The sequence below is a fragment of the Mus pahari genome, chromosome 10, assembly GCF_900095145.1.
Source record: "Mus pahari chromosome 10, PAHARI_EIJ_v1.1, whole genome shotgun sequence".
NCBI lineage: Eukaryota > Metazoa > Chordata > Mammalia > Rodentia > Muridae > Mus > Mus pahari.
This window is the reverse complement of record NC_034599.1, coordinates 50,436,034-50,458,382: the sequence shown is the minus strand read 5'-3', so window position 1 is coordinate 50,458,382 and position 22,349 is coordinate 50,436,034. Positions and strand designations below refer to the sequence as shown.

At 42.6% G+C, this 22,349-nt stretch overlaps 1 protein-coding gene across 1 annotated transcript in view; it reads left to right on the top strand.

The window, feature by feature from the left end:
• Positions 1-10,913: 10,913 nt before the first annotated feature.
• Etfa (electron transfer flavoprotein subunit alpha) overlaps positions 10,914-22,349 on the top strand; it is a 65,533-nt gene continuing 54,097 nt past the window's right edge. Inside the window, exon 1 of the mRNA XM_021206696.2 lies at positions 10,914-11,053. Within this exon, the coding sequence (XP_021062355.1) occupies positions 11,015-11,053 (39 nt within the window). The 5' untranslated portion in view covers positions 10,914-11,014. The remainder of the gene's footprint in view (positions 11,054-22,349) is intronic.

Sequence of the window (22,349 nt, the reverse complement as noted above, 5' to 3'; positions counted from 1 at the left end):
ATAATGCTGCCTCTCCATAGATTTTTCCCCTCATGTTTCTTTTTTTAGTCCCCTCCCCTCTTTCTCTCACATATACACATTTGAATATTGGTTTTATACATGAGAGAAAACACTGTATGGGGCTGAGTTTGGCTTATTTTTCTTGACATTATGATTTCCACTTCCATCCACTTTCTTTCAAATAGCATGCTTTCATTTTTCTTTACAGCTGAATGAAATATAATTGTGTATATGTGTGATGTTTTCTTTATCCGTTTGCTGACAGACATCTGGGATGGTTCCATTTCTTGGCCACTGTGAATAGTGAAACAGTAAACACGAGTGAGCAAGCCCCTCTGTGCTATGCTGACTTAGAGTTCCTGAGTTCGTGCCCTAGAGTGGTATAGCTGGTCCTATTATAGTTGTATTTTTACTTTTGAAGCAGTCTCCTCATTGACGTCTGTAGTGGCTGTACCAGTATGTGCTCTTAACAGAGTGAATAACAGCTCCTCTTTTCCCACATCCTCGCAAGCATTTATTGTCACGTGTTTTCTTAATAATAATCATTCTGACTAAGGTAAGATGGAATCCCAAAGTGTTTGTGCTTCTTTTGAGAACAGTCTATCCCATTCATTAGCCCATTTACTATAGCCTATTTATTATCTAATTTTGTAGTTTATATATATTCTAGATATATATATTCTAGATATTAATTCCTGGTCTGGTGTGCAGTTGTCAGACTTTTTCTCATTCTGTTTTTGCTTGCTTGGCTGTTGCTGGGTTTTGTTATTGTAGCACTGGGGATTGAACCAGGGTTGAAGGTCTGTTAGCTAAGAGCTATTCTACTGAGCTAAACCCATGCTCCAATTCTTTCCCGTTCTTTGAGCTGTCTCTGCATTTGGCAATTGTTCCCTTTTCTGTGCAGAGGCTTTTTTTCCATGCATCTCCATTCACCAATTCTTACGATTATATCCTGGGCTCTTGGAGCCCTTTTCAGAACATTCTAGTCAAAGCCTGTATCTTCAGGTGTTTCATCTATATTTTCTTCTGGAAGTTCCAACACTTCAGAACTTACATTAAAGACTCTGAAACGATATTTGTTCAGAGAGAGATATATATATAATCATCTCATTTCATTCTTCTGCATATGGACATGCATTTCCCATCCCCCATATTCCTTGTCGAAAGGCTGGTTTTCAATGTATGTTTTTGACAACTTTATCAAAAAATCAGGCAGTTATAGCTGTGTAGGATTATTTTTGGCTGCTTAGGATCTTTAATGCTCCCATTTGAATTTTGTGACTGTTATATCTGATTTTGTATAGAATGTCATTGGAATTTTGATGAAGAATGTATTGAAGCTGCTTGATATTCCCAGTGACAGCTATTTTCAGATAAACTTGTTTTTTTGCATCTTCTACTGCCTTCTTTATTTTTCTAATCTCTGAAGATTTTCACTGTGGAAGTCCTAATGCTATAAAAATTTTAAGGCTAGTATGAATTGGATTTTTTCTAAAAAAGTTATTAGTGGTATATAGAAAACTACTGACTTTTATAAGTTGATTTTATGCCTTACCACTTTACAAAAGGCGTTTATCAAATTTTAGAATTCTTTGTCTTATTGGTGTTTCCAAACCTTTGAACACTAAATTGAATAGGAGCAAAGAGTAGTCCTTCCTGCCTTGTTCTTTATTTTAAATGAAATGCTCTCCATTTTCCCCATGAGAAATGTTGGCTATATGCTTGTCATACACATCCTTTATTATATGACGACATTCTTCTCTATTCTACTCATAGTCTCTTCTAGGTCTTTATCATGAAGGGATGCTAACCTTTGTCAAAGCAATTTTTATATCAGTTGAGATGGTCATGCGATCTATTTTTTATTAGATATTTTCTTTATTTACATTACAAATGTTATCCCCTTTCCTAGTTTCCTCTCCAAAAATCCCTTATCCCCTCCCTGCTCCCCTTGATCCCCAACCCACCCACTCCCACTTCCTGGCCCAGGCATTCCCCTATACTGGGGCATAAGAGCCTCTCCTCCCATTAAAGGCCAATTAGGCCATCCTCTGCAGCTAGAGACAAGAGTCCCACCATGTGTTTTCTTTGATTGGTGGTTTAGTCCCAGGGAGCTCTGGGGGTACTGGTTAGTTCATGTTGTTGTTACTCCTATAGGGCTGCAGACCCCTTCAGTTCCTTGGGTACTTTCTCTAGCCCTTCATTGGGGACCCTGTGTTCCGTCCAATGGATGACTGTGACCATCCACTTCTGTATTTGCCAGGCACTGGCATAGCCTCACAGGAGACAGATATATCAGGGTCCTGTCAGCAAAACCATGTTGGCATCTGCAATAGTGTCTGGGTTTGGTGGTTGTTTATGGGTTGAATCCCCAGGTGAGGCAGTCTCTGGATGGTTATTCCTTCAGTCTCTGCTCTGAACTTTGTCTCTGTAACTCCTTCCATGGGTATTTTGTTCCCCCTTCTAAGAAGAATCGAGGCATTCACACTTTGGTCTTCCTTCTTCTTGAGTTTCATGTGTTTTGCAAATTGTATCTTGGGTATTCTGAGTTTCCGGGTTAATATCCACTTATCAGTGAGCGCATATCATGTGTGTTCTTTTGTGACTGGGTTACCTCACTCANGATGATATTTTCTAGCTCCATCCATTTGCCTAAGAATTTCATGAATTCATTGTTTTTAATAGTAGTACTCCATTGTGTAAATGTACATTTCCTGTATCCATTCCTCTGTTGAAGGACATCTGGGTTCTTTCCAGCTTCTGGCTATTATAAATAAGGCGGCTATGAACATAGTGGAGCATATGTCCTTATTACAAGTTGGAGCATCTTATGGGTATATGCCCAGGAGTGGTATTGCTGGATCTTCTGGTAGTACTATGTCCAATTTTCTGAGGAACCACCAAACTCATTTCCGGAGTGGTTGTACCAGCTTGCAATCTCACCAACAATGGAGGAATGTTCCTCTTTCTCCACATCCTTGCCAGCATCTGCTGTTACCTGAGATTTTGATCTTAGCCATTCTGACTGATATGAGGTAGAATCTCAGGGTTGTTTTGATTTGCATTTCCCTGATGATTAAAGATGCTGAACATTTTATTTTAGGTGCTTCTCAGCCATTCAGTATTCCTCAGTTGAGAATTCTTTGTTTACCTCTGTATCCTATTTTTTAATGGGGTTATCTGAGTTTCTCGAGTTCAACTTCTTGAGTTCTTTATATATATTAGATATTAGCCCCCTATCAGATTTAGGATTGGTAAAGATCTTTTCCCAATCTGTTGGTGGCCTTTTCATCTTATTGACAGAATGCCCTTTGCCTTACAGAAGCTTTACAATTTTATGAAGTCCCATTTGTCAATTCTTGATCTTATAGCACAAGCCATTGCTGTTCTGTTCAGGAATTTTTCCCGCGTGCCCATATCTTTGAGGATCTTCTCCACTTTCTCCTCTATAAGTTTCAGTGTCTGTGGCTTTATGTGGAGTTCTTTGATCCACTTATACTTGAGTTTTGTACAAGGAGATAAGAATGGTTCAATTCACATTCTTCTACATGCTAACCCCCAGTTGAGCCAGCACCATTTGTTGAAGATGTTGTCTTCTTTCCACTGGATGGTTTTAGCTCCCTTGTCAAAGATCAAGTGACCATAGGTGTGTGGGTTCATTTCTGGGTCTTCAGTTCTGTTCTACTGATCTGCCTGTCTGTCACTGTACCAGTACCATGCAGTTTTTAATCACAGTTGCTCTGTAGTACAGCTTGAGGTTGGGGATGGTGATTCCACCAGAGGTTCTTTAATTATTGAGAATAGTTTTTGCTATCCTAGGATTTTTGTCATTCCAGATGAATTTGAAAATTGCCCTTTCTAACTTGGTGAAGAGTTCAGTTGGAATTTTGATGGGGATTGCATTGAATCTATAGATTGCTTTCAGCAAGATAGCCATTTTTACTTTATCAATCCTGCCAATCCATGAGCATGGGAGATCTTTCCATTTTCTGAGATCTTCTTTGATTTCTTTCTTCAGGGACTTGAAGTTCTTATCATACAGATCTTCCACTTCCTTAGTTAGAGTCACTCCAAGGTATTTTATATTATTTGTGACTATTGTGAAGGGTGTTGTTTCACTAATTTCTTTCTCAGTCTGTTTATCCTTTGGGTAGAGTAAGGCCACTGATTCGAGTTAATTTTATATCCACCTACTTCACTGAAGTTGTTTATCAGGTTTTGGAGTTCTCTGGTGGAATTTTTGGGGTCACTTATATATACTTTCATGTGATTTATTTTCTTAAACACAATCTTAAAAATGTATGCGTAGAGACAACCAGAGTTTTCTACCTGCCATGCGGCCTGCCCACTGCAGGTACCACTACAATGAACAAGTGTGTGGTGGAGCCATGGGAGAGAAAGCATTATGAAGAGAGGCAGAACTGGGGACTCAGGGGTGCTGAGAAACAGCCTGCACTGCCACCTGAGGCCATAATGATGTCTTGGTCTGTGCTGCTGCCAAGGGTCATGTCTGGGTCTGTGGTCCTGCAGCAGCAAGGATTTGTGCCAATGTCTGTAGACCAAGTTACAGCCAAAGAGCAAGTGGACATCCCTGGTTTTGGCTGTCATCTGAGACCATGTTGGTGTCAGATCCTTAGAAGGTGTCCAGCACAGAGCTGTATCAGCCCCTCACGAGGGCACTGCTGGATACCTAGCCCTGGTGGCATGGGTGTGGGAGAGCTGGCCTAATCATGTGAATATAAGAGAGCTGGTCCCACTATTTGCCAACTGTCACAGACAGGAAAGCTGGACCTGCCCTTTGCCTGGGCAAAGCAGGAGACCTGGCCCTCACAGCATGGGCACAGGGGAGCTGGCAGGCTGACCACCTCTGCTACCGCCCAGGCCCAGAACTTTGATCTGACCCAATATCTACTCCACTTATGAATGGCTAGAGTATGTGAAGTGGCCGGTTCTGCAGAACCAAAGCAGCAGGATTTCTATGACACAGAGCAACAGCAGGGCATCAGAGAGAAGTCTCATTGAGGATCCAGTATTGATGGCATAGCAGAAGCCAGAGGCCTCAAACCAGACCTCATTAAAATGAACATTTGTAAGTAAAGCTGTTTGGGCAAAAGGCTGCCATACCTCAGTTTCCATGGCAAGATAATTTTACTTATCTATTTTCTTTTTAAATTTTTTTTTGTTTTCTTTCAGAGGGGGGAATTTTCAAAGGCAGAGGGCAGATATAAAGTGATTGGGATGAATGATATGAAAATCACAAAGAATTAATAAAAAGTTAATAAATAAATAATACCCTCAGGTTATGTCATAAAATGTATTTTTATTATCTTTAATCATGTGCATGTGTATATGGGGTATGTGCACATCACTGCAGGTACTTACAGAAGTCAGAGGTATCAGATTCCCCTTGAAGCTAGAGTTACAGGCAGTTGTGAGCTGCCTGACATGGGTGCTTGGAAACAAACTCAGGTCCTCTAAAAGAGCAATATCTACTCTTGATCGTTGAACCATCTTGCCACCCTAAGGCTATTTTTCCAGTTTTTCTGATGGTTTGTCTATGAAGACTTTTGTAGTAAGTGCTTGGTCTGCTAATGAACACATATAGCACATTTCTTAGCATGGATATACAATGTCTTGCTACCTAGTTTAACAACAGAATAACTCATGTCTTATTGGATTATTGCTCAGTCTACCAACTAGCTCATCTTTTCCCTCTGCCCAATTCTGCTACATCCCTAACATTCAGATGAATCCTAGATCAGACCTTAATATGCATTTTAGCCTTTTCTCAGAGCAAACTTTTTAGAGAAACCGTACAGGAAGTATCTGAAAAAGCAGGCAATGCAAGATGGGGCTTCAGATGTACTTCTCTTTGGCACACTGGCACTGAGAACCTCACCACAGCTGGAACACAGATAGCTTTAGCATAAGGTGGTAGTGTACCTGCTAGAAGTTATACCAGTGTTGAATTAAAGTTGTGTGCTTCTGGTATGCAACATACTGGACATTTTGAGAAATATGGGAGAGGAGATAATAACTGCAAAGAAAATAGCTTGAGGGGTGGTTAAGAAAATATTACAGGAAATTAAGAATAGTCAGTCAAGATCAACATTTAAAATGAAAATAACTCTTTAAGTATACAATGAAACAAACATCAGGATTTGACCTTTATGGTTTGTTTCACATTTAGCTCACCAGTATTATTCCTGAAGAAATCAGACTGAACGTGGAGGATAATGATAGCAGAATTATAGAAGGATTCGTCTAGCAGAAGAAGTATCTTCTGGTATCTTTACTAGAGTAGATGAACATAGTGTCAAATACAATTTAACAGTCATTGATTTGGCAAGTGAATTCTACCCCTATGAGAAAAGTAGATTCAAAACTATCCATCCAAATATAATAAGCAATGTTATATATTTACAGTTTTGCTCCAGGACGATGCTAGCTTTTAGCATCTGTCATAACATCCTGAAGAGAGCGAGACCATCTGGACACACAGCAGAACACTGAACTACCATATCCATGATGTCATTCTAATTCAGCCAGATGGGACAGAAAGTGGATAGCACATCAGAGACATTCATCTAACACATACACTTCAGAGTGTGTGTGTGTGTGTGTGTGTGTGTGTGTGTGTGTGTGTGCGCGCGCGCGCGCACGTGTGTGTGTGTCTGCGCGTGTGTGCATGTGTGTGTGTGCGTGTGTGTGTGCGCGTGTGTGCATGTGTGTGTGTGTGCGCGCACGTGCACACGTGTGTGTGCATGTGTGTGCGTGTGTGTGTGCGCGTGTGTGCATGTGTGTGTGTGTGTGTGTGTGTGTGTGTTTACCCTTTTAAAGACTCAGGGGCTTACTGCATCATATGATATTTAGGAATCCAGAGATAGTAGCATGCTAGGCTGTCCCATCCAAATGAAAAGACAAAAGAGTACATCTTGTACTTCCCATTATGAAGAAGGAATCCTATGTTTGATAACCCTATGCCTTCTTTGGCTCTGAATGCAGTCTATTCTATACCTAAAAATACTGCCTCAGCTCACATACCAGGTGACACAAAGACTTCTGTGAGTGGAGCTCAGTGCAAAGGATCTAGTTTGCAGTACTAGATATTGTTATTTGGCCATGTGTATTTCCATCCCAATTATAAAAAGATATAGTAGAGGCCTTATGACAAATTCTGCTGGAGTGTCGCAACACAAGCTCCTATGGCATATGCCAAACCATGACATCTGAAGTGGAAATTTATATGGCTTTAAAACATAAAACAAAACCATCATCAAATAATGACAGCAAGACTTCTGATTTGATACTGGACTTGATCATGGTATCAAGTGACCAAATGTTGGAGTTAGCCATCATGAAATAGACTCCACACAGACCATCAAATCGTAGTACCAGGTAGGTAGAAGCAATATATTCTAGGGTGGGAACTGGTATATTTAGGAATGAGTGCAAGTAGAATCAGAGGGCACAGTAACTTGTAAAGTTGGTAGGCTAGTCCCCATTATCACTGTTACGCCTGCCCCAGGTAATACTTGGTTATAAGAAGACCTCTTTACAATCTGCTAACAAGAGGGGGAGAAACCATTCTTGTAGCTTATGAGGAGTCTGTTCAGTATGTAAATTCAGGCTGAAAATGGAGGGCAGATGCACTACAGCCTTACTTAGGGACCGTTTTGAAAGACAATGGTGAAGGAAGACAGTTTAAGAGCTAGAGCTTCAGAAAGGTATGCTGGTCATCCACTTTATGTGAAGTAGAGGCTAGAGGTCTGGGAAGCCAGGGACAAGAAGGCTTAGGACAGAGGCATGAGGATGAGAATATGGAAGAATTCAGCTTAGAAGAGGAACCAAGTAATCAAGACAACAATGTCTGGGCTAGCTCACTCAGCCAGCCTTCATCATTTCTCACCCTGCACTGGCACTAACATATGTACCATGATCACATGGCAGAAAGCAGCAGGAGTGTAATAGCATGGGTCCCTCCAACAAAGGCTGAGGTCACTTCTTGTCATGGTCAATCTTGTCAACCTGCCTGGATTTAGAATTACCTAGAGAGTAGACCTCAGGGCATGTCTGTGACTGCATTTCCAGGGAGGTTTAATCGAGGGATAAAGACCCACACAAGGAGGGTAGCACTCCCATGGGCTAGTGGCCCAAGCAGAACGAAAATGAAAAGGGGGGCAGCTGAGCTTGTTATAATTTACAGAAATGAGTCAAGATCACTGTGTCTCAAGTCGCACTCACCATCCAGATGCTCCTGTTGGTAGACAGTAGAGACCTCCTGAGGGCCCACTTACAGCAGACCTTGTAGGCAGGACTTTACGAGGACTGAGGTACATCTTTCAAAGTGTCACAAATCAAATGTGTTTCTATGGTATTGTGACCTGGGGCTCTACAAGGCCCGATATCTTTGTCTCTGAAGAAGAAATCTTTACCAGATGACTCAACAAGAGTCATCTTGGATCTCTGAGTTCAGGACCAGAACTGGTCTACAGAGCAAATTGCAGGACAGTCATGGCTACACAGAAAAACCCTGTCTGCGAGAGAGTGGGGAAGAAGAGTGCTGTCAGGTCCAAGAGAAACTCGGCCTGCTCTCTCTCTCTCTCTCTCTCTCTCTCTCTCTCTCTCTCTCTCTCTCTCTCTCTCTCTTTCTGTCTACTGGTCACATTTAGTCTACTTTCTCTCCCTGCTCAGGACTCTCCTTCAATCTATAATAAAAACCTTCTCAATCACACATCTGATCAGTCATCTCCTTGCTTGATACACCTGCTGCTAAATGGCAGTGTTATATAGGAATGAGAAGCTGGAGGAAGAGAAGGCCATGAGCTGAAGAAGTTTAGGGGAGAGAGTCAGATGAGAAGAGTTGAGAGGGGCCACAGTTACTGAGTGAGCCTGCAGGCCAGCAGACACTTTGGCATGCTAACGGGCACCACAGTTAGCCATTTGTCCTGACTTTCTTTTGGACCTGATTACTTCTATTGAACTACAGCTATCATCTAGGAACTCTGGGCACTTATGTGCAGGGCCCACTGGTCAGGAAGGAAAGCTGCCATCTTGACCAATAGTGATCTAAGAGGCACTGGATGCAGCTCAGCATCCCTGGCTGGAGAAAGGCCTGGTGGCCAGGGACTCATGTCCTCAGTACTCGAGGCGCCAGCTGAGCTCAAGTTCAGTAGAGATCCTCACAGAGAGAGGAGACAAGGAGCAGTCAAACCTGCTCTTGTCTCTACCTGGAATCCTAGAGGAGCTGTGCCTAAATGAGTCAGACTTCAAGGACTAGCTGAAGGCAATTCTCCCCCTTCTTTTGTTCTTTGTACAATTATTTCTACAAATAGCAAGCAGTCATATATAAGCTAGCTAGTAGAAACTGTCTTCTGCCTCCAAAATGTCTATAACCCAGTGGGAAAAGAGCATGCAAAGACCTAGAGGGAGCAGTTTCATAACGTCAGTCCTTCAGATGCACATTCGTCTGGTACTTGACATACATGTAAATTGTACCCTCCCTCCAGAAGTTCTTCAAGGACACTCTCCTGTCTTCCGAATGAGTATGGTGATTTGTTACAGACTCAGGCCGTTTTCTGTGTCTTCCTTTGCACCGGCTCTGTTCTTCCCAGAACCATCGTGCCCTGTGGGCACGGTGCCTCTACAGGGCATGGCTGCTGCTGATTCACTGTAGCCGAGGATGTGCCAGAGACATCTCATGGGGGGGGGGGGGAGAATGCTCTTGTCCTTGGTGTTTTGCCTTATCGTGGAGGCAGGAAGGAGGTAGTTCATATCTCATTTTAAAAATGTTTTTTAATAAAAATATTCCTTTTGGTTTTTACTTACTCTTCTTTCAATAAGACTTAGATTTGAGTCCAGTGGGGGGTTCTATTGGAAGAAGAAAGTGATAATAAACAGAATATTAGTTGTCCCTCCCACAAACAGCTTAGGTGGGCACAGTCTCATTCCTCCACAAGCGTGGTTTTGCATAAGATGGGTTCTCACTCGGTTCACAAAACTAAGAAAGTAAAGAAGATAAAGATTCATTGTAGGGGACCAGAGAAGATCATTGTGAAGAAATACTATTGTGGGCTAGCTCATTAAGGTGAAGTTCACTCCTGAGAGGACTTGAGTTTTGAGGGACATTCTGAGCAGTCCAGAAGTCAGGTAGATTGGTCCGTCCAAAGAGCAAGAGAGATTTTAACAGCCACAGGCACTGATGCCAGAGGGTAGAAGTGAGTCTGACTAAGGGTAAGAGTAGGGAGAAAATCTGGGTGGACCTCAAACCTGGCCCTAGGCTGCTGGTGTGGCTCACCTTCATCCCATTCTGCCTCCTTCTGTGTAGTTTGTACTATCTTCCCGATCGATCTTCCCACCGCATCGTTCTCCTTCCCGTTTCCTTCTAGACTCCAGCTCAAATATCGCCAACTCAATAGACCCTTCCCAGGAAGTAGCAAAAAATAAATTATTTATATTATTTATTAATAGCTCTTTTATTTTGAGTCCCGTAAGTTCTCCAGGACCGACACCTAATTAATGCACGTTCACAATTCTCATCTGCGACTGTTTGGTTGGCACATTACACGTGCAGAGCTAATACTGGGCGTAAATGAGCGAGGAAAAGAAGGACTGGAGTGAGGGGGTTCCCTTCACGGGTGGAAAGAAAGCTGCGTACAGCAGGCCAGTTAGTCCAGACAACGTTAGCCACGAAAGTCCGAGACGGTCGTGGAACAGAGCCAAGCAACTGGCGGGCGTGGCGCGCACTGCCAGCGTCTCGGCGCACACCCTCACCTTTGCCCTACTCCCTAGTCCCGCCTCTAACTTCCCGCTTTCCGCATTGGCTGCGTGGCCGCCCAATGGGCTCCCGGGAAGCGCGAGCCCCCGCAGTCTTGGGCTAAGCTGTCAGCTCTCGTGCTCGCGTCTCGCGAGCGTTCGGTTCTCTGGCGGCGGCGGCGGCGGCGGAGGAGGCGGCTCCCGCGCGCTCCGGGTCTCTGAGGCTGAGGGTACTGCGGGGCGGACTAGAACAGAGACAATGTTTCGAGCAGCGGCGCCTGGGCAGCTCCGGCGGGCGGTGAGTCCCGACAGGGAGGGCCGAGCAGGTGACTTCCGAGCCGCAGCCTGCTGACCCTGCCCGGCGAAGGTCACGGGCTCCCACGGCTCCCACCGTCCGCGTAGACAGTCGGTGCGGTGCCCGGGACGCGGGTCAAAGTTCTGGAGCCTCCGCCCTTGACCTCTTCCGGGTCGCGCTGCCCCAGCCCGGGTTCCCACGGCCCTGGCTCTCGCGGGGGGCACTCTGGGGCTTCTAGGTTCTCGCGCCTGGAGGGGAGCTGCGCCCCCCAAAAGGGACCAGATGCCGCCGCGGAGCCTCTCGGGGAAGAGTTCGAAATCTGGGCCCCCGGTGATTGCCCTGAACGCCCGCTGTCAAGGGTAGGGGCAGAGTGCTCTGCGGCCGGCCGGGCTGGTGGGACCGGGCTGAGTGGAGGAGGGGCTGGGTCGTACCAGCCTGGGATCCAGTCCGGAGAAGTCGCAGACTGATGTTGCCTCAGTAGCCTGGAAACTTGGTAGTGGGGACTCTTTCCGTGGTGACGAAGTTTACCATTTGTGTTTTCCGAGGACTTGGGAAAAACAGAAAAAAACAAAACAAAACAAAACAAAAAAAAAACCAATTTTTTTTTTCTTGTCGGAGTGCAGTAAGGGGACAGCAGTTGAAGGCTGACCAGTTAGTTCCAAGGAGCTTGTAGATCTTTCTGATTTACATTAAGGTTGCTAGAGAAGCAATTTCGGCAGCCTTGGCCTGCAAGTTATCCAGACGTTTTGTAACTTTTATACGTACTTTTCATTTTAGTGTCTTTTACCCCAATCACCACTAGGATATTTTTCTGTCTGGGACAACAACTTATGGGGCTTCTTGGAAGTTTGAAGATTTTTTTTTTTTTTTTTTTTTTTGGTGCCCCTGCTTTGCTTTCTTGTTCCATTAAATGTTGCCACTCCTTGTTAAAAAAAAAAAAAAATTAAAACACATCGTTCAGGATCCTAGCCCATCTTTCTTCCACGAGATTTTTTAAATCTCCTTTCTATAAGAGAATAAGCAAGTGAAAGCCATTTTTGGGGGGAGGGGTTCCATCAGCAGTACCTGACTTGAAAACCTGTACAGTACTTGCAAAGCAATTTTGTGCATAGGTTTTATGCTCAGCATAATTGTGGCAAGGAGAATTTAGAATTTGGTAAGTTTGTAGAACTAGTGGGGGGAAAGTCCACGTAGCCAGTGTTCACACATGGGCAGCATTGCCAAACCTTTGTTGTGATTTGCCAAGAATTGTGACCTTGGCCTATTTTTAAAATTAGAAGTCAAGGGTAGTAGAGTACTGTGTCTGAAGTCATTAATATTTTTAAGATTTGAACTGCAAGCACGAAACAAAATGGTGTGAATACACTCAAATAGACCCCCCACACATATTCTAACTTCTTAAATTTTAAAATAATTACAGGTTTACAGAAAAGTGGCCAACCCTCCCCCCCCCAAAAAAAAAACCCAACCTCACCATTTCCCAGAACCCTTCCTCGAATTTCACAGTGTGTTAACAGTTGACACATGTTTCGTCTCTCAGTGTACACACATTGTTTTCTAAACTATTAGTGTGTCCTAGACATTCCCTTTAATTCTAAATGGTCCCTAGGTATTTTATGAGGATGATGCTAAGGAATTCGCTCTGTAGTAGAGCCCATGCCTTCTGTTATATTCATAGTACAACAAAAACAGACAAATCACAGATTTACAGCACGAACACATACACAAGGTAGCCCAGTTCCTCTGGTTTTCATGCTGATTTAGTCTTTATTAGAAAAGTTCCTAAAAAATAAAAAAAAAGTGCACCCCTTTAATCCCAGCACTTGGGAGGCAGAGGCAGGTGGATTTCTGAGTTCGAGGCCAGCCTAGTCTACAAAGTGAGTTCCAGGANAGCCAGGGGTACACAGAGAAACCCTGTCTCAAAAAACCAAAAACCAAAAAACAAAAAACAAAAACAAAACAAAAAAACCAAAAAAACAACAACAACAAACAAGCAAACAAAAAAGTTCCTTGACCTTTCAATTTGACATTGGCATTTTTATGGAGCACAGGCCTTGTGTAGGCCTTGTGTTTTGTAGACTGTCACCCAATTTATGTCTGCCTGACATTTCCCTCATGACTGCATCCTGTATATCCTATATTGTTGTCAGGAACCTCAGAAGTGATTTGGGCTCTCAGTGCATTGTAAGAGGTGGCATATAACACTAGTTTGTCCCAACTAATAAAGATCTTAACTTAGGTTACTTAGGTAATAAATTGTTTTCCAGGTTTTCCAAATGTTAAGTAAATACCCTCTGTGTAATTTGTAACAAACTCCAAAGATAGAGTGAGACTGTGTAAAGCTGTTTCTTACAGACTTTCACATACTAGTTTTAACACTTGATTGAGAAATAACGGGCGATACTATAAAGCTAAAATGGTTTATCTCAAATCTCTGCTTTTTTTTTTGCATGTTTATGTTTGTGATGTATTTGTGTTTGCCATATGTAGGTGCAGGTGTGTGTATTAATGTGTGAAGCATGCAGGAGTTGAGTATTCTAGCTGTTGAAGTTGCCCTTAAGTCAGGGATTACAGGCAGCCAATAGATCTGCTTTAAAAAACAGAAAAAAAACCACCCATGGTTCTAGAGATTCAAACTTCTTTCCTCAGACTCAGCTAGGTTAGGCAAGTGCTTTATCTATCCACTGAGCTCTCTTTCCAGCTTCTACTCTTAAATTAAAAAAACAAACAAACAAAAAAAACCAAACAAAAAACCCCTAAACCTCTGTAGCTGTTATTTCTTTTAAAAAAGAAAAAAAAACCCACAAACACAAAGACATTTTTTTTTTCTGTTGTTGTTGTTGCCCCCCGCCCCCAGACGGTTTCTCTGTGTAGCCCTGGCTGTCCTGGAACTCACTCTGTAGACCAGACTGGCCTCGAACTCAGAAATCCACCTGCCTCTGCCTCCCGGGTGCTGGGATTAAAGGCGCGTGTCACCACGCCTGGCACCATGTTTTTCCTGGTGACATTTTTACTACCCAAGTCATTTCAGTTTCAGCTGACCTGTGTCACTGAGCAATGCCCTTCTGGAGGGGATCTTCAAAGCCATCTGAAGGAAGGTGCTTTTGCTTATTTTTCTTTTGGAGATAAGGTCTTGCCTAGACTTGGCTGGCCTAAGACTTATAGTAATCCTCCTGTCTCTGGGTATCAAATATTGGTAGTATAGTCACTCTGTTAGGACACCCATCAGTGAAGGCAAGTCTGTACCAAGTTGTACAGCTAGAGAGTGCACTCAAATAAAATAGTCTAGGATTTGCAGTTGGTATTCTTGCTGAGCTAGTATATGAGTTATTATTAATTTGTTTTTAAAATTTTTGTCGGTTAGTAAGAGCCTGCCTAAAAAAATGTTTTATGTAGTAAGTTAAGCAATACTTTGAGGTCATTTGAGTGCTCTTGTTTCTGTGTTCATTGGCAGACAGGAAGGAGCATCTGTCATGACTGAGAAGCTGTGAACTATTAAGGACAGGACATTTTTCAGAACCCATTGTCGAACATTGATGAATGATATTGAACTCTATGATTCACATGCAAATTTAAATTTCATTTTGAAAGAAGGGAGCCAATTTTTGTGTGATTCTGAAACAAAATTTATTGCAAAAAGTGATTTCATTAAAATTAATGCTGTCTGCCAATGTGTCTACTAAGAGTCTTGTCTGTTTTTAAAATGAAGTAAATTGACTGTTTTTAATATTATAATCAATGTCATATGACATTTCTAGTCATGGCTGAAAGCTTCTATGTTTTATTACTAAAGAGGTTAAAGCAGTTTAAGTACAGAAATGTAATCTACATTTTATTATGACAAAATGTATGTTAAGTAGGAATAGAAGACTTTAAGTATATATTATTTAATCCCTTTACATAGTATTTGGCAATGTTTTTTAGCTAAGAAGGAAAAACAAAACAAAGTCTCACTCCCTTCCCCTCCCCTCTGTACCTGTTCCCTGTGTCCTCATTCCATTTGCTTTCTTAAAGGTGGTTGGGAAGAAATAGGTTAGTGCAGCTTTTACCACTCTAGACTATGAGGAGGTTTGCTAGGGTGCTAGAACTTGGAGTTGCAGTGATGAGAATGCTAAGAAACTCACTGTAAACAAAATAGTGTCAGTAGAGTTGAGTTTGAGTAGGAGAAGGGCCAGGATGTATGCACTGGACTAGCTCATCAAGAGTGTTTGTGATCAAAGAGATTGCTTAGTGCCGTGGAAGAGATGGAAGCCAGCTTGCTGTGAGTAAAGGAGAAAAAGGCAAGCTAGTAAGGGGTCTGTGGATGAGAAGTGGCTCTCAGAGGGGATAGGGAGAGTGATGGTCTCCTTAAACCCTGCACTCAAGAAGTATGCTACTCAGTAACAGACCAGTCAGCTTTATATAGGCAAATAGGTGGAATGCGAAAGAAAAGAAAGAAAAAATACATTTTACTGTTTGGAACTAAGTGTAGTCAGTATCTAGATAGATTCTCAAGAAGCATGGTGGGTTATCTATGTCAGTGACTTAGCAAGTTATGTACTGCCTTGTGATGACCAATTGGATTGTCAACTTGATTGGATTAGGGAGCCCAATGTAGTAACACTAATCTGTAATCCCAGCACTCAGGAGTCAGGGGCACACAGATCTTTTGAGCTAGAGGTCAGCCTTGTCTATATATTGAATTCCATGCCATTGGGGCTATATTGAGATCCTGTCTTTAAAAAATAAAGCAAAACCCATGTAGGCATTAATAAGTCCCATCTTTGGGTTTGTCTGTGAATGTGTTCACAGAGTTGTTTAAGTGAGGAGGGGCACCTGTCCTGAAAGTGGTGGTTGCATCCCTTGGACTGATCTTCTAAGTGGAATAAATAAGGAAGAAGGAGAAAGCCACTTGAGCACCAGCATTCATTTCTCTCTTCTGCTCCAGGAAGGAAGCCCAGCATCGTGCTCCATTCCTGTGAATTCTGCCATCTTGCCTACCATCATGAGCTCTACCTTCTTCAGCTAGAGCCAGAACAAATCCTGTTTTCATTAAGTTGCTTCTTGTAACGTCACAGCAGTGACTAACTTAGAGACAGTTTAGGAACTGTTGCTTCTTAGGTTTCAAATATTTTGGGGAACCTTTTCATTTAGTCTCTCAGCCTTCACTGAGTGTCACTTATATGCCAGGCACAAAAGTAGATACTGAATTCATAGTGAAAGCAATCCCTGCCTGTTTGGTAGCTTGGAGAAGATACATGCTAAGCACATTAAAAGGATCAGTGTAGGAAGAATGAATAGGTATTTGGGGAGCATAAACTCCTTTGGGGGCTGGAGAAAGTCTAAAAGGGTATTGTGAAGTCTTAGGAAACTGAAGTTTACTAAGCTTCTTACTACACAGTAATGAAAATGATGGTTTCCTTTAACTTTTTATATTTTTATGCTTGTGGTAACAGGGATGTTAGACAAGTATCCTACCATTGGTCATTATATGCAGCTTCTTTTTACTTTTTATTTTGATTTAGATTGATAACTTTGTAGCCAAGGCTGGCCTTGAATTTGTGTTCTTCCTATTTTTAGACTTATTAGCAGCTGAGATTCCAGGTCTGTACCACCCAGCTAAGTTTTTTCTTAGATTAAAAGTATAGGTCATTGAGATGGCTTAGTGGGCAGAGGTGCTTGCCATCAAGCTTGCCAGTTGTAATTTGACAGGTCCCTAGAATCTACATGGTGAAGAGAACTAACCCCCTTAGGTTATACTCTGATCTCCACATGCTCAGTATGGTATGCGTGTATATGTATCTACACACAAGATACTTTTTTTTTTTTTTATGTGATGGAGAGATTTCTCAGTAGTTAAGAGTGCTGGAGTTCCAGCACCCACATGATGGCTCACAACCATCCATAACTCCAGTTTTGGGGATCTGATAGATTGCTTTGAGCTCTATAGGTTTCAGGGAGGTGTGTATAGATAGATACATGTAAGATAAACATTCATACAATAAATATATCTAAAATTAAAATGTTCATTTTTTTACTTTTGACTGTTTGAAATCAGTCACCTTACCATTGTTTTCATTCTGTCAGGTCCTGTGTGTTAACATGTTTTTATTTTTAATATGGTGTTTCTAAGGCTGAAGTAGGAACAAAATATGTCACATTAATTGATTATTTAAAACTATCTATATAAGGGGGAGGAGAAAGATGGTTGTGGCCACCAGCATCTGCTGCATAGCTCCTTGGAATATGAGAGGCCCATGGGGGTTCCTAGGAGCAAAAAAGGAGTCTGTAAGATCATCAATAGCACCAGAACAACTAAATAAAGAAGATGGAGGAGGCTTATGGGTAGATGCTTTTAAAGTGTGGACACACAAAACCACAAGGAGATGGCTGAATAGAACCAGAAGAATGATGGGTCTGTACCCTGTGTTGTTCTGTCTCAGCCAGCAGACTGTAAACACAAAAGTCATTCCTGATGAGCAGTGGGGCTGTTGACAAAGAGATATGCATCCCTTTGGAGGGCCCATAGAAACAGGTCGTTGCTGAATGGGGCTGGCTCTAGGCCTACAGGCTGGCTTCCCTCATGGAACCACTGTAGCTGTGGCCTGTGAGAGACAGAAGGCACAGGTCAGCAGTGCTGCCCACAGGCTACAGACACAAAGGTTGAGCCTGGCAAAGTCTGGGATGGCAGACATTGAGGGCATGGAGGTGTGCAACAGCTAGGACCTCACACAGAACCTGCCCCAGAAAGCCCTACTTGGCTGCACAATCACCCTGACTTTAGGCAACATCAGGATATCTGAGAGGAGTCACAGCAATGGCCCAATATTTATCATGCTTCAGAAACCAAAAACCATGAACCAGACCAACAACTCCTTGCAATGAATATTTGTATGCAAAGCTGTCTGGGGAAAAAAAAAAGGCTATGTGGCACACTGCAGTTTGTAGAGTAACTACAACAAATAGATATTTAATGGAGAGGTAGGAAAGACAGAGGAATGGAGCGCTAGAGTGAGTGCTAGAGTGGCAGAACTAGAGTCATGATAACAGACATGTGAGAAGGTTGCAGTGGATGGGTGGGAGATGACTAGGGCTGACAGGGTGGTGTGCAGCAACCTTGAGCTGGCATTCCAACTCAGCTCTGGAACTTGCTGCCCAGCTGCATGATTGGCCTGGCCCTGAGCAATAACAGGATGTCCAAGATGAAGGACGGTTGATTTTCTGGATTGGACCTCCTTAAAAGGCCTCTGTGGAGGCCACTTTGGTATCCATTTTCTGCCCTAAGCTGCTTTAAAGCTAGAAGTTCATGTGGATGGTTTTTGAGACTTTTTAATTTTTCTGTGTAACATTGTCAGCTGTCCTGGAACTAAATTTTGTAGGCCAGGCTGACCTCAAACTAATAGAGTCCCTCTGCCTCCCTCCTGAGTGCTGGGATTAAAGGTGTGTACTGTAATGCCAGGCAAGGGCCATATTGGTGCCTATGCTGCCACCTGAAGCCACATTGATGTCCTTGGCCTGTGCTGCCTACAATGGTTGTGATTGGTGTCCAGGGCTCATGCAGTGGCATAGAACTGAGCTGACGTCCGTGCTTTACACTGCCACAGGAGACCATGCTGAGGTCAGTAGCATCTGCTGATGCTAAGGACCATGTGAATGACTGGTCTGCACTGTAGCCAAAACAATGTGTAAGTCTATGATCCAGCTCCTGCTGACTGAAAGGGCAAGGGAGGGCAATACTTTTGCCATGGTATTGATAACTGCAGAATCACAGTTGAGAAAGAGGGTCATAGAAGGCTTCTGTAACAACAAACAATCAAAGATCTGCAGCTCTCCACTCCTGTTGTAGAAGTGAACAATTTTGTTGAGTGAAGCCTGTGCTATTTGATCTTTCTTTTTCTCCATTTTTCATGCAGTTCTACACGATCAGATAGAATATTTCTTCTTTCCTCAAATCTCTGCTGCCATTTCTCATCTTGTCACGTTGACCCCTAAGCTTACTTCCTTTCCTCTCCTGATTTTACTTCATGATCTGCACCTTTCACTGTTTGCTTTTCTTCATTTGAAAAACCATCTTACTATTGGTTATTCACGAACAAATCTTACTTCCCATGAAATCTTTGAGCATGGGGATAGTTCTTGTTTGTTATTTTTTTCTTTCTTGGTTTTTTTTGAAAATATCCTGGGTGACCATGAACTATGTTTTGGTGGTTTGATATTCTGTGCTAGTTAGAGTTAGATATGAGTTCGGCTCACCCCCCTTTTAATTCTAAAGCATATCCAAATAGTTGAAACACCAGCAAAATTGCTCATTGGTGTCTTTAAAACTTTTTAAAATTACATCTTTCAGCTGAAGGTGCATGCACATGCCACAGTACACACTTGGAGGTCAGAAGACAACTTGTGGAATCAGTGCTCTCTTTCCACCATGAGTCTGGGGTGGAACTTAGGACTTGATGCGTAGGGCAGGTGCCTTTACCATCTCCAACCTTTTTTTTTTTAATATTTTTATTGGATATTTTCTTTATTGACATTTCAGATGTTATCCCCTTTCCTGGTCACCCCTCCCCCAGAAACCCCCTACCCTATCTTCCCCCCCCTGCTTCTATGAGGGTGTTTCCCGAACCACCCATTTACTCCCCGCCTCCCCACCCTCACAGTCCCCAACACTGGGGCATTGAGCCTTCACAGGACCAAGGGCTTCTTCTCCCACTGATGCCCTACAAGGCCATCCTCTACTACATATGCGGCTGGAGCCATGGGTCCCTCCAAGTGTACTCTTTGGTTGGTGGTAGTCTCTGGGAGCTCGGGGGGGGGGGTCTAGTTAGTTGATATTGTTCTTCCTTTGGGGTTGTAAACCCCTTCAGCTTCTTCAGTCCTTTCTATATCTCCTCCATTGGGGACCCTGCACTTAGTCCAATGGTTGGCTGTGAGCATTTGCCTCTGTATCTGTCAGGTTCTGGCAGAGGCTCTCAGGAGACAGCTATATCAGGCTCCTGTCAGCATGCACTTCTTGGCATCCACAATAGAGTCTGCATCTGGTGACTATATGGGATGGATCCCCAGGTGGGGCAGTCTCTGGATGGCCTTTCCTTCAGTCTCTGTCCCAAACTTTGTCTCCATATTTGCTCCCATGAGTATTTCTTCTCCTTCTAAGAAGGACCAAAGCATCCATTCTTTGGTCTTCCTTCTTCTTGAGCTTCATGTGGTCTGTGAATTGTATCTTGGGTAGTCCCAGCTTTGGGGCTAATATCCTCTTATCAGTGAGTGCATACCATGTGTGTTCTTTTGTGACTGTGTCTTAGTCAGGATTTCTATTCCTGCACAAACATCATGACCAAGAAGCAAGTTGGGGAGGAAAGGGTTTATTCAGCTTACATTTTCATACTGCTGTTGATCACCAAAGGATGCAGGACTGGAACTCAAGCAGGTCAGAAAACAGGAGCTGATGCAGAAGCCATGGAGGGATGTTCTTTATTGGCTTACTTCCCCTGGCTTGCTCAGCCTGCTCTCTTATAGAACCCAAGACTACCAGCCCAGAGATGGTCCCACCCACAAGGGGACCTCCCCCCTCGATCACTAATTGAGAAAGTGTCTTACAGTTGGATCTCATGGAGGCATTTCCCTAACTGAAGCTCCTTTCTCTGTGATAACTCCAGCCTGTGTCAAGTTGACACACAAAACCAGCCAGTACACTGTGTTACCTCACTCAGGATGATATTTTCCAGTTCCATCCATTTGCCTAAGAGTTTCATGAATTCATTGTTTTTAATAGCTGAGTAGTACTCCATTGTGTAAATGTATCACATTTTNTGTATCCATTCCTCTGTTGAAGGACATTTGGGTTCTTTCCAGCTTCTCTGGCTATTATAAATAAGGCCGCTATGAACATAGTGGAGCATATGTCTTTATTACATGTTGGAACATCTTATGCCCAGGAGTGGTAGGGCTGGGTTCCCAGGTAGTAGTATGTCCACTTTTTAAAGGAACTACCAGACTGATTTCCAGAGTGGTTGTACCAGCTTGCAATCCCACCAATAATGAAGGAGTATTCTCTTTCTCCACATCCTGGCCAGCATCTGCTGTCACCTGAGTTTTTGATCTTAGCCATTCTGACTAGTGTAAGGTGGAAGTCTCAGGGTTGTTTTGATTTGCATTTCCTTGATGACTAAGGATGTTGAACATTTCTTTAGGTGCTTCTCAGCCATTCCGTATTCCTTGGTTGAAAATTCTTTGTTTAGCTCTGTACCCAATTTTTTAATAGGATTATTTGATTCTCTGGAGTCTAACTTCTTGACTTCTTTGTATATATTGCATATTAGCCCTCTATAAGATGTAGTATAGGTAAAGATCTTTTCCCAATCTGTTGGTTGCTATTTTTTCCTATTGACATTGTCTTTTGCCTTACAGAAGCTTTGCAATTTTGTGAGGATATAAGAATGGATCGATTTGCATTCTTCTACATGCTGACCTCCAGTTGAGCCAGCACCATTTGTTGAAAATGCTTTTTTCCACTGGATGGTTTTCGCTCCTTAGTCAAAGATCAAGTGACTATAGGTGTGTGGGTTCATTTCTGGGTCTTCAATTCTATTCCATTGATCTACTTGCCTGTCGCTGTACCAGTACCATGCAGTTTTGTTTGTTTGTTTGTTTGTTTGTTTGATTGATTGTTTTATCACTTTTGCTTTGTAGTACAGCTTGAGGTCAGGGATGGTGATTCCACCAGAGGTTCTTTTATTGTTGAGAATAGTTTTTTGTTATTCCAAATAAATTTGCAAATTGCTATTTCTAACTCTATGAAGAATTGAGTTGGAATTTTGATGGGGATTGCATCTTAGATTGCTTTTGTCAAGATGGCCATTTTTACTATATTAATCTTGCCAGTCCACGAGCATGGGAGATCTTTCCATCTTCTGAGGTCTTTGATCTCTCTCTTCAGATACTTGAAGTTCTGGTCATACAGATCACTTGCTTGGTTAGAGTCACACCAAGGTATTTTTATATTATTTGTGACTATTGTGAAGGTGTCATTCCCCTAATTTCTTTCTCAGCCGTTTATCCTTTTGAGTAGAGGAAGACTACTAATTTGTTTAAGTTAATTTCATATCCAGCCACTTTACTGAAGTTGTTTATCAGCTGTAGAGTCCTCTGGTGGAATTTTTGGGGTCACTTAAGCATTCTATCATATTTCTGCAAATAGTGATAATTTGACTTCTTCCTTTCCAATTTGTATCCCTTAGACCTCCTTTTGTTTTCTAATTGCTCTGACTAGGATTTCGAGTACTATACTAGGTAGGGAGAGAGTGGGCAGCCTTGTTTAGTC